The sequence below is a fragment of the Calidris pugnax genome, unplaced genomic scaffold (genome assembly GCF_001431845.1).
Source record: "Calidris pugnax isolate Ruff unplaced genomic scaffold, ASM143184v1 scaffold48, whole genome shotgun sequence".
NCBI classification, from domain to species: domain Eukaryota; kingdom Metazoa; phylum Chordata; class Aves; order Charadriiformes; family Scolopacidae; genus Calidris; species Calidris pugnax.
In genome coordinates this window covers 1,361,532-1,373,449 of record NW_015090787.1, presented here as the reverse complement: position 1 = coordinate 1,373,449, position 11,918 = coordinate 1,361,532, and the positions used below count along the sequence as shown (strand labels likewise).

General features: G+C 49.0%; 1 protein-coding gene across 1 annotated transcript; it reads left to right on the top strand.

The window, feature by feature from the left end:
- The first annotated feature begins 5,395 nt into the window (after positions 1-5,395).
- On the top strand, positions 5,396-9,315 carry KCNJ3 (potassium channel, inwardly rectifying subfamily J, member 3). Its single transcript, XM_014966552.1, has one exon. The coding sequence runs from the start codon at positions 5,396-5,398 to the stop codon at positions 5,978-5,980; it is 585 nt and encodes a 194-aa protein (XP_014822038.1). The 3' UTR covers positions 5,981-9,315.
- Positions 9,316-11,918: the final 2,603 nt, after the last annotated feature.

Sequence of the window (11,918 nt, the reverse complement as noted above, 5' to 3'; positions counted from 1 at the left end):
TGGCCATTAACGGCCCTGGAGAGCACATCACAGGATCTTCATGGTTGGAAAGGACCTCTGAGGTCATTGAGTCCAACCATACAAACACACAAATGACCCCCACAGTCTCAGGCACTAGAGCATGCCCTCAAGTGCCACATCTACTTCTTCAGCCTGGAAAAGAGAAGGCTCTGGGGAGACCTTATAGTAGCCTTCCAGTGTCTGAAGGGAGCTCCGGGAGAACTGAGAGAGACTCTTTGTCAGGGAGTGCAGTGACAGGACAAGGGGTAACGGTTTTAAATTGGAAAAGGGGAGACTTAGATTAGATAGAAGAAAGAAATTCTTCACTGTGAGGGCGGTGAGGCACTGGAACAGGTTGCCCAGAGAAGCTGTGGCTGCCCCATCCCTGGAAGTGTTTAAGATCAGGCTGGATGGGGCTTGGAGCAACCTGGTGTGGTGGGAGGTGTCCCTGCCCAGGGCAGGGGGGTTGGAACTTGACGATCTTTAAGGTCCCTTCCAACTCTAACCGTTCTATGATTCTGTGATCCTACGTGCTTCTTAAATCCCTCCAGGGATGGTGACTCCACCACCTCCCTGGGCAGGCTGTTCCAGTGTCTGACCACCCTCTCAGGAAAGTCATTCTTCCCAATATCTAATCTAAACCTCCCCTGACCCAACTTCAGACCATTTCCTCTGGTCCTGTCATTATTCCCTTGGGAGAAGAGGCCAACCCCCACCTCTCTACACCCTCCTTTCAGGTAGTTGTAGAGGGCAATGAGATCTCCCCTCAGCCTCCTCTTCTCCAAACTAAACATGCCCACCTCGTGGTGGAAGCCTTCTTTAGGAGTGATAAGAAAAGCCTACCAAAACCTTTAACTCTGGCAAATGGGTGGCTTTTTAATTGTATGCACGGCAGAACAGCATGTTTGCTTCCAAACCAGAGTTTAAAATTTATATGGCGAGTGAATATTAATAAAATAGACAACTTGGTAAAATTTTAACGGGCCCATTAACATGATGAAGGCACAGAAGGATCTGCTGGCTGCCTACTCTACTGATGAGTAAGTTCTTAGGGAAAAGAGAAAAAGCACCCCAAAAAAAGCACAAAAAAAGCCTTTCATACCAAGAGAAGGAGAGGAAAACTTGTTAGTCTGATGTGTTAGAGGCCGTTGGGCCCTGCACGGCTGCCGGCCTCCTCCTGCTTTGTGCATCTTAGGTTTTAAAGGTCATCACGAAACTACTTCTGCATTAAAGTAAGAGGCCTATATTTATCTGGCCATAAATTAATGGAAAATAGTCCCCAGGCGGTTATCAAGAAGGGCTGTCAGGAGCACCCAGCTGCTCCTCCTGCTTTTTTTTAATGGGAAATCATGGAAATACCGGTTGATTTTTGGTGTGGTGCTTTCCTGCCCGGGCAGGGGATGGTGCAGGTAAGGGGAGAGCTGGGCTGTGGACGATGTGTTTTCCCATCATGAAGATGGTGTGGGAACCTGCCTGGGCTGGGGATGGTCCTGTCCTTGTGGTGGGAAGAGGTGGAATGGTTTTGGGCTCCTTGGAGCGGGATGAGGCGTTCCTGGTGTGGGATGGGGATGCAGACACCGACACCATGTGGGATGGAACCCCCAAGGACCATTCCTCTCCCCAGCCCCACTGCCAGCTTTAACTCACCCAAAACCAACACAAAGGTGATGGTTACAGCCAGGGCTGGTGGGCACTGGCTACTTGAAGCCCGTCACAGCAGAAACCCACTGCAGAACTTAGAGCTGGGAGTCTGAGGCTTTCCTGAGAAAACAGAAAGGGAAGGGCAGGCCGGGAAACACAACGGAATTGGAGGAAAATGGGAAAATTGATTTCTTGTCCAAGGGCTTCTCAGAGCAGGTTAGCACCTCTCAGCATCGTCTGCTTTGTGTGACAGGTATTCCCTGTAATGACGAGCTCTTCATCCTGAGAGGCTGTTAAATAATTTGCACCCTTGCGTTTGTTAGTGAATAGGATAAATTGATTTTGAAAGAAAAATTATATACCTGCAAATATTTTTCTCTCTCCAGTGAGCTTACAAGGGGTTCCATCAATGGAACAAAACATGAAGCTGGTTTTCCTGAGATTCAGATCATTTTTTTGTTAGGAATCAGGTATAAAATTCCTCCTGTGAAAGCCTACTGGTTTGGGAGAGGCAGGATGAGAGGTTGGGAGATAGAAACAGCAGCTGGCAGGGATGGGGCAGCCCAACCCAGCGGGTGGCAGGTCCTGTGCCCCGACATTGCCTGGGGAGAGCAGCACCAGCCAGGGGATCTCTTGGGGATGGGGATGGGATGGGGGTACGGATGGGATGGAGATGGAGGTGGACATGGATGGGGATGGGGGTGTGAATGGGGATAGGATGGGAAGGGGATGGGGTAGGGATGGGGGTGAGATGGGAGTGAGATGGGGTGGGATGGGGATGAGGATACAGATGGGGATGGAGATGGGATGGGATGTGGACAGGGATGCAGATGGGATGGGGATGCAAATGGGGATGGAGATGGGATGCAGATAGGATTGGGATGCAAATGGGGATGGAGATGAGATGGGATGGGGATGACATACAGAGGGGATGGAGAAGTGGATGTGGATGTGGGTGCAGATGTGGATGGGATGGGATGGGGATGTCATGCAGATGGGATGGGGATGCAGATGGGATGGGGATGCAGATGGGGTGGGGGTGCAGACGGACTGGGATGGGGATGTGGATGGGATGGGAGGGGATGGGGAAGGGCATGTGGCTACAGAGGGGATGGGGAAGTAGATGTGGATGCAGATGTAGATGTGGATGGGATGGGGATGCAGTTGGGATGGGGATTGGGGTGTGGATGGGGATGGGGAAGAGGATGGGGATACAGATATGGATGCAGGTGCCAAGTGGTCCCCTTCCCTGAGCCCTGGCAGTGTCGCTGACCCATGTGTTTCCCCCACTGCCCTTTGTTGCACCCCCCATGGCATTTTGATAGCAAACCTTTGACAATAAGGCTTAATACTTTTTTTTTTTTTTTTTTTAGTTTTTTTAGTGTTAGCAAGGCAAAGAAAAAGCCTGGGAGGGGGGGATTCCCACCCAGCAGTCAGCTCCCTGCAGAGCAGTGTTGCTGTGGCCGGGGTGGCCACCCTGGCAGTGTCCCCAAGGTGGGGGACAGCTCCCCCCAACCCTCAGCAAAGCCTGAGACACAGCCAGGGCCACGATTATCACCTTCCCTATACGGGGAGAATTGCATTTTAAGCAATTTGTTTTCTAAAGCGTGGGTCAGGGGAGTTAAGCAGCCATCTGCTTTCACAGGCACCGCTGAGCCCCTTCCAAGGGCGGCTCCCACCATTTGCATGCGGGATGAGACACGTTCGTTAGCTAATGAGGTCTCCCTCGGAAGTCAGGTCTGAAGAAGCAGAGGGGGAAAGGTCTGGGCTTTCAGGGGGAAGGTGCAGCTAACAAGCAGCTGCAGAGCAAAGGACACAGATGGAAGAAGTGCTCACCCCAATTACCATTTTTCTAAAAATGGCAGGTTTGGGTTTTTTTTTCTATGCCCGTTAGATATGTGATTGCTTCCACTTCACGTAGTAAACAGAAAACACACCGGTGACCGGGGTGAAAATACACCATATAAAGTGTAAAATGGTGTCCTGGCTGGGTGTGTGGGAAGGGGGGAGGAGTGCTGGGTTTTGGGGGATGCTCCAGGAGGGGTGTGGGCTCAGGTGAGCGCAAAAAACCACCGGGGTCCTGTTTTTCTCTGAAGAGATAAAACAGAAAACTGAGTTTTATGTCTTGTGTTACGCTCGGGCGTATTAGCAGTGGAAATCACGATGCACAACTAACGCTTTAGTTCCATTAGCAGTAGCATAAAGTGTAATAAAATGTTATTTTTCTGGCTGTCACCAGGCGCGTATCCGTCCCCGGCTCCCCCTCGCTCCAGCCCCGCTGTCGTTTTTCTTGTGCCTTCCAAAGTTGCCTTTGATTTTCTCCTGACTGAGAGGCATTCCTGCCAGCTAAGCAGAGGATGTGTTTGCAGAGGTAGATTTAGCTTCCTGAAAACCAAATGTCATATTTCCAGTTTGCTGTACTAGGATAAAATGGCAGGGTAATTCTATTTACAGATTGCTACAGATACCATTTAAAAAAAAAAAAAAAAAAAAAGGTAAAAAGCAAGGAGCAGCAGGATTTCTTCTAGAAGCCTCCAGAGATCCGCAGGCATGGTTTCCCTCTGGTTCCTGAGGCTGGATGGGTCACTGGGATGGCCAAGTCTGGGAGGAGGGAGGCGGTGGAGGAAGGGCAAGGGCGGTGTTGTGCCTCTTAGTCATATTTTTTTTTTCCCTTTAAATTTTTTGAAGCTTGGATCTCAGCCTGGCAGCGCAGGCTGGGTGAGCAGATTGCTGGTGAAGCCCTTAAAGAGGAATCAGTGTATTTTGTAGGATCTACCTGCTGCTGGCTGGTGGGTCGGGACGCACGGGCACGGGCTTCGTTTGTGCGTACGATGCAGAAAGCGGAGGGTTTGTGGGCATTCATCAATGCAATGAAAATATGGAATAAATTAGTCATACTTTAAGATCTCGACAAGTCCAACTTTACATTGCAGTTAGCAGCTCTTGCTAATTTAATATTCAATAATAATTTAATAAACGGAGCTGGTGAGGGGTCTGGAGCTCAAGTCTTATGAGGAGAGGCTGGGGGTGTTCAGCCTGGAGAAAAGGAGGCTGAGGGGAGACCTCCTCGCTCTCTCCAACTCCCTGAAAGGAGGGTGTAGCCAGGGGGGGTCGGTCTCTTCTCCCAAGGAACAGGCCATGGGACAAGAGGAACCACCCTCAGGTTGTGCCAAGGGAGGTTCAGGTTGGAGATTAGGAAAAATTTTTACACAGAAAGGGTTATGAAGCTTTTGAATGGGCTGCCCAGGGAAGGAGTTGAGGCACCATCCCTGGAGGTGTTCAAAAGACGGGTTGACATGGTGCTGGGGGACATGGTTTAGTGATGGGGTTTTTTTTGTCAGAGTTAGGTTGATGGTTGGACTAGATGATCTTGAAGGTCCCTTCCAACCCAGATGATTCTATGATTCTATAATAGGAAGGTCCTTTCCAACCTAGATGATTCTATGCCTCTGTAATAGGGGAATCAGTTATTCCCTGTGTCTCCCCTTGTCAGCAGCACCTTCAGAAGTGGCCACGGTGGTAGATGTGAATTAATTCAGTTACGTTCCCTTTATTTCTGGCTCCTTTCACCTTCAGGGTGACAGTTTAATAGCTGCTGTGTGTAAATGGCAGCCATGCCAACGCCTTTCCTTTTATGCATTTAAAAACATCAAATATGTGTCACTGAAAAATTCAACCACCCCCCCAAAAGATTTATGTGCATCCACCATTGTCCATAACTGGTGGGAGTTTTTCTCCCTTGCTCGTTGCAGGGATGACGTGCCAAGCCAGGACATCCTACACTGAGGATGAGGTGCTCTGGGGTCATCGGTTCTTCCCTGTCATCTCCTTGGAAGAGGGGTTCTTCAAAGTTGATTACTCCCAGTTCCACGCCACGTTTGAGGTGCCCACCCCACCCTACAGCGTGAAGGAGCAGGAGGAGATGCTGCTCATGTCCTCTCCCTTGATAGCCCCCGCTGTGAGCAACAGCAAGGAAAGGAACAACTCAGTGGAGTGCCTGGATGGGCTGGATGAAGTTGGCACAAAACTGCCTTCAAAACTGCAGAAAATAACCGGGAGGGAAGACTTCCCCAAAAAACTCCTCAGGATGAGTTCCACCACCTCTGAGAAGGCCTACAGCATGGGAGATTTACCCATGAAACTCCAGCGGATCAGCTCGGTCCCGGGGAACTCAGAGGAGAAACTGGTGTCTAAGACCACCAAGATGATGTCGGATCCCATGAGCCAGTCGGTGGCCGACCTCCCTCCCAAGCTGCAGAAGCTGTCGGGGGGTGGTGGCCGGATGGAAGGCAACCTTCCCCCCAAACTGCGAAAAATGAATTCGGATCGTTTCACATAACCCGGCGGGGCCTGGAGCTGCCGAGTCGAGCTTGAACTTCTGCTGGTGAGGAGCAGGGTGGGCCAGGAGAGTGGACACCCCCCCAGCTCCCTGACCAGCCCGAGGTGTCCTGAACTCTGTGTGGTCCCCTGTAGAGCATCCCCAGGGGATGTTCCTACTGTAAGTAGGAACCCGGGGACGACGGGGCGAGCGGATGTTCGTTGGCATGTAGTTATCACAACGCGCATGCAATAATAGTGTGCAATTTTTGCATATAGTTTTACGGCATGACTCCTATTATATTTATACTGTATATTCTCCAAAAAAAAAAAAAAAAAATACGGGAAGGGGCGTTCCTTTCCCCTGTATTTCTTAAAGAGTAAGTGGTAGGTAAAACATGCGAGTGGGTAACTTTCAGGGTAAGTTATAATTTGATTTGAAAATGGTTTGGTTTGGTTTTTTTTTTTTTTCTGATGTGGATTGTGATGTTTTGTTCAACAAAGTAGTTATGGTGCATGGCATTTTTCTTAAAAGAAAGGTGTATTAGTTGATTCCTCACACCAAATCTGCTAGCCTTAAATGAACCGCTGGTTTCTATTTTGCTTTAACGTTTTCTTGGGGTTTCTTTTCCTGCGTCTAGGCTACCCAAAAAGAGTTCAAATGTATTTCATAAGGCATTGTTTAGAGGAGAAACTTGTACTAATAAGCCTAGGCAAAGCACTCAATAAATGAGTAAAACTCACAATTTAGATACAATTAGTAAAGATTTTTTTAAAATCTTCGTGATTTATAATATATGTGCAAGAAACCCATTTTAAGCAAGCAGGACAAGCTTGATTTCTCCTGTTGGCAGAATAACTAAACGTGAAAAGAGCTGAATGTCTCCACGAAGCCAAGCAGGGGTTAACTCTGGATGAACTGCACCCCAAAGGCTGAGTTAGTTCCCCCTGAGTCCCGCAGTGCCCACGTTTCTCTCCCTGGGTTTTGCCAGCTGGTGGTGATGCCAGGGATGGTCCCAAGCCTGGGCAGGCACGTTGCTGCCTTGCGCCTTACTGCTTTCTCTGTGGTGAAAATGATGTTTAAACATGTTCTTAACTGAAGTTGACCCTGTGGGTTTCAAAATGAGTAATACTTTGTATAAATGTTTGGTTGGATGTCCTTCCGCCCTTGTGTTTGGGTTTCCTCTTCCACCTTGTTTCGCCCTGGGAGGGGTTTGAGCTGGGAGGGCTGGGGTGCGGGTGTCCCCATCACTGTGGTTTTCACTGCTGGAGCACCCCAAAATGTGGGAGGTCAGCTGTTGTGGTGCCTGAGGACACCCGTGGTCCATGGTCTGGGTTGCGGGTTCAAGTCATGATTGCTTCCCAGGGGCTTCTTCATGGAGGAGAAGGTCTGGGTGAGATGGAGCGATGGGCAACACGGATGGGGAGGTGGGTATGAAACCCACCACCACCAGCAGGTAGGAGAGGGCTCTGTGTGACACCCTGGAGACCAAAGCCAGGGGGCATGGCCAGACGTGGAGCAGGAGGTGTCCCATGGCTCCAGTGGTGGCCAGATACTTCTGACACACAGGCTCTGGACCATCCTGCACCGATGCTGATGCTTGCTGCATAACAGGTAACAACAGATCTGATGATCTTTGAGGAAAAATAATTGTTTTTGTTCCAAATGTTGGCATGGAGTAAGAGCTTGGAAGCTCAGCTTGGCTGAGGGTTGGCTCGGACACGGCTGGGCTCAGGGCTTTCCCTGGAATTGCAGTGTGCGACCCATCGGTTGTACCCCCAAGGACTTTATACTTGACTTCCAAAGTTTCTTTTCATCGTTGATCATGGGGTTTGGGTGGCACTGCATGCTTTTTACACCTCCGCCTGGACTGCAAGTCTCTGCTCGTTGCTGTGGAAGGGCAGGGCGTGCTGATGTTGTCCTCTCCACGCGTGGTGAGCAGATTGCTGATGCAGCAAGGTGAAACCCGGACTTTTGCCCGCATTTGCTAACACTTCCTCAGGTTGCCTTGTAAAATACCGCTGATTTTTGTACCACTCTTCTACCAGTCCTTGACTGACAGCAGAAATAGCCATGTGCAATTGCCATGTGTCAAGAGTAAAACCACCACCGAGACCAACCCAGAGACCCAAGAACATTAATTAGCATGGTGAGATGGTTTAGAAGACAGGGTCTCCAGCAGCTCTCCTCAAACCCCCCTTTGGTTTATCCATGGTGGATGGAGGACCACTGAGATGCTGCCGGAGCTTGACCCATTGTCCCACTCGGTGACACTGCTCTGGTGTCCCCATTTTTGTGGCTCAGGTACCAAAAAGTGCAGCTTTGAGCTGGTATCTCCATCCCGGGACATCAAGGTCCCACCTGGTGGCTGCCCATTTTTGCCCAGGTCTCCCACCAGCTGCGGGGGTGGCTCATGGTCCAGTTGACATTTCTTTATGGAAAAGTAGATGTGACGTGTCCCCAGACTGGGAGCAATGGTATTTCACCAGCTGTGCCCTGTGGCCACCAGCATCTTCCCACCTATGGGGTGACCCCAGGTCCTGGCTTCAGGAGGGCCAAGGGGCGGTTTTCTTTGGGAAACTATGGGTGAATCTGTGTACGAGACTGAACTAATTAGCAGTGTGGATGTGTTCTACAAATTGAACTTAAAATAGGTGACAGGGAGAAGTGTCATAGCTGTAAAATATATTGTCAACCTGAGTGGCTGCAGCCTCCTCAGTAGCCTCTATAAACCCATCCTAAAGTATGTGAAAGTGTCCTCACTTTTATTTAAGTTAATGCCATAGAAAATACTAAGTTATGATTATCTGAGAAGCTTTATTTTATTTTATTTTATTTTTTTAAATCAAAATCTGCGTACGTGTCTGTCATTAACCAGAGTGAAAGTACAGGCACGGATGGTAACTTTCTTTAGTGACTCATTTTAGGAAGTTATTTCTGGTTACTCTTTCATTTTTTATTGGTGTGGTTGGTGTGGCCACTTTTTTTTTTATTTTTTATTTTCTCCTAATTAACATTTTAGCCCAGCCCTAACGCTTATGCTAAGAAGAAGTGAACTGTTTGATTGCACAGCCGGTCTGTGTTCTCTACTGCTGAATTAATGCTTGAATTATATTGTAAATTGTACATATTCAGATTAGAACAAACTAAAAGCATTTTCTGGCATGCAGTCTATAACTGTATAAATGTACAAGTTTATTTGGATTATACAGAATAACAAACTCTTGTATTCATTAATACTGCAAGCTCAGTTTTATCTAAAGCTCTATTAAACTTTCAAAAATTGTTCGGTTTAAAGCTGTTTGTCTTTTCTCCGGTCCACTTTTCAGTACTTTAATAAATGGCGATGTCTTTAAGCTGTTTAAGGGCTTCTGATTTCCCCTTTAGCGTGTGCAGCCCCGATATGCCCACCTTCTGCTGAATTTTTGAACTTTATATTAATTTACAAGATGCTGTTTGCTCTGTGGCAGAGGGAGGGAGAAGCTCGTGCTCTCTCTGCACAGAGAAGTAGGGATTTTTATCCTTATCTCCCCCATCCAGCCCCAGGAATTAAAGAAGTCGATCAGGGCTATAAGATCCTTCCCCATTAGAGCAGACCTTCCTCTTTGGTTTTTTACTATAAATTGCCCCGTTAGTGGCTGGGTATCACCCCTCAGGGTGGGAAAAATATGTTCTCTGTGAAGAAAATAAAAATAATAAAAGAATGACAAAAGATACGTGGCGATAGTTGACTTCTTAACTCCTTCCCCTCAAGAGGATGCTGAGGGAAGGTTAATAGAGCGTAACCAAATTTTGTTTTTCCCACTTATCTGCTCTCCTTGCTCTGAGCCCCGACGTGAGGACCATAAAGAGAAGCATCCTGGTATGAAGGCTCTAAAGGAAATATATTCTCCTCCTGTGCTGGGGCAAACGAGGAGGAGAATTTAAACAGCTGAGGTACAGGGGCTTTGTTCTTGCTGGGGGCAATGGTGCTCGAGCCCATTGCTCTCTGGCAGGTTGAACCCCAGATGAGGGCACCACCGGAGGCAGCTGCATCCACAGATATTTTTTTTTTAAATATTAGCTGTGAGTGAATATTGAGGTGGGGGGAGGAGGGGCTGGGGAAGGCAGTTCAACATTCTTGTGTGATAATGGAATTACCGATTCCATGGATTTGAGGTGATTTACAGTTGAGCTTCTTGCATTTCTACTTTATGAAAAAAATAGAGTAAGAGCAAGAAGAAGGAGGAGAGGGGCAGAGAGTGAATGAACTCATCCTTTTATTTATTTATTACCCCTGATTTTTGTGGGGTTATAAGTACTATTTAACCGGTGACGTTAAATCTGCTGACACCACTTCCAAGCACCCTCTGATTGCTGCAAAAATGCACTTGAATTATTATTCCCCCAGATAAACATCTGTGTCTCGTCCTTGGGAGGCTGGGAGGCCCTTGCTGCTATGTTGGGCTGTGCCTGACCCCCCCAGCCCACCCCACTGAGCTGCTTCTCCTCACTTCTGGCACATGGTGAGCTGCTTTTGGGGGAGTTTGAGCAGGTTTGTGGAAAGAGCTGGCCCCAAAGTGGCAGCAAGAGCCAGGGGGGTCTATCCCAGCAGCTCCTGATGACTCTCCACCCATGAGTTCTGCTGTGGGGGATGTGGTTGGAGCCCCGAAGTTCTGCTGTCAGGGACGTGGTTGGAGTCCTGAGAGGTAAGAAACCTGGGGGCATCACACCTGCTACAGCCCACCCATGGCTGGGGGAGAGCCATGGGCTTTAGCACCATCACTCAGGGATGGGCAGGTATCTCATCATTCCCTTCTTCATGAGCAAGGCAGGGAATTAGGGTTCTCCTAGTTCATGGCTATCTATGTTTTGACTATAGACACGACCTCGCTGAGACTCATCCACTGGCTGAGACTTCCCTGACTGTTTCATCCATCAGACACCCACATCAGGAATAGATGTGTCCATCTCCCTGGAGAGAACAGAGCTCTTGACCCAAGTATTGTCTCCACACAGAGTCCTTGCCCAAGCTAATAGATCTATTCATAACACTCATGGACTGTGGGCATCGCCAAGCCATGGATGGAGATAACCCCAACACCACGAGAGGTTTCTCACTATTCAGCCCAGCTTATGGCCATGACCATTAGGCAACTCAGTGAAAGCACCAAGGCTACCATCACTTTCCTCCTGTCAGATGGAGAAGCGAGTAAACATCCCACATGGTAACCAACCATGCAGTTTGTCTTTGAGACTGCTTGCCAGCCCACTGGCACTCACCCAAGCCAACGCAGCCCCAGGCAGCAGCTTCTGTGTCAGTGCCCATCTCTGTTGGACCCAGGAATGGCCTTTGCCAAGCTGGTGGAGCTTTGAGGAACAGCAGGAGCGTGCTGTGAGGATGAGATGTTCTGGTGAGTGCAAACGCCGTGGGCTCAGCAGAGCTTTGTCCGTGTATCCGGGTATGGGAGGTAAGGCAAAATACAGGTAAGAAAATATACAGTGTGCACATAATAATTATATATACATTTTGAGGGACATGAAGGTGGTCCAAGGGCTCTAGCACCTCTCCTATGAGGATGGGCTGAGAGATTTGAGGGGGTTCAGCCTGGAGAAGAGAAGGCTCTGGGGAGACCTTCAAGCCCCTTCCAGTCCCTCAAGGGGCTCCAGGAAAGCTGGGGAGGGACTCTGGATGAGGGAGGGGAGCCCTAGGAGGAGGGGGAAGGGTTTGACCCTGAAAGAGGGGAGATGGAGCTGAGCTGTGGGGAAGAAGTTCTTTGGTGTGAGGGTGGTGAGAGCCTGGCCCAGGTTGCCCCGAGAAGCTGTGGCTGCCCCATCCCTGGAGGGGTTGAAGGGCAGGTTGGAGGGGGCTTGGAGCAACCTGGTGTGGTGGGAGGTGTCCCTGCCCAGAGCAGGGGGTGGCACTGGGAGGGCTTTAATGTCCCTTCCCACCCAAACCCTTCTATCATTATATGATTCT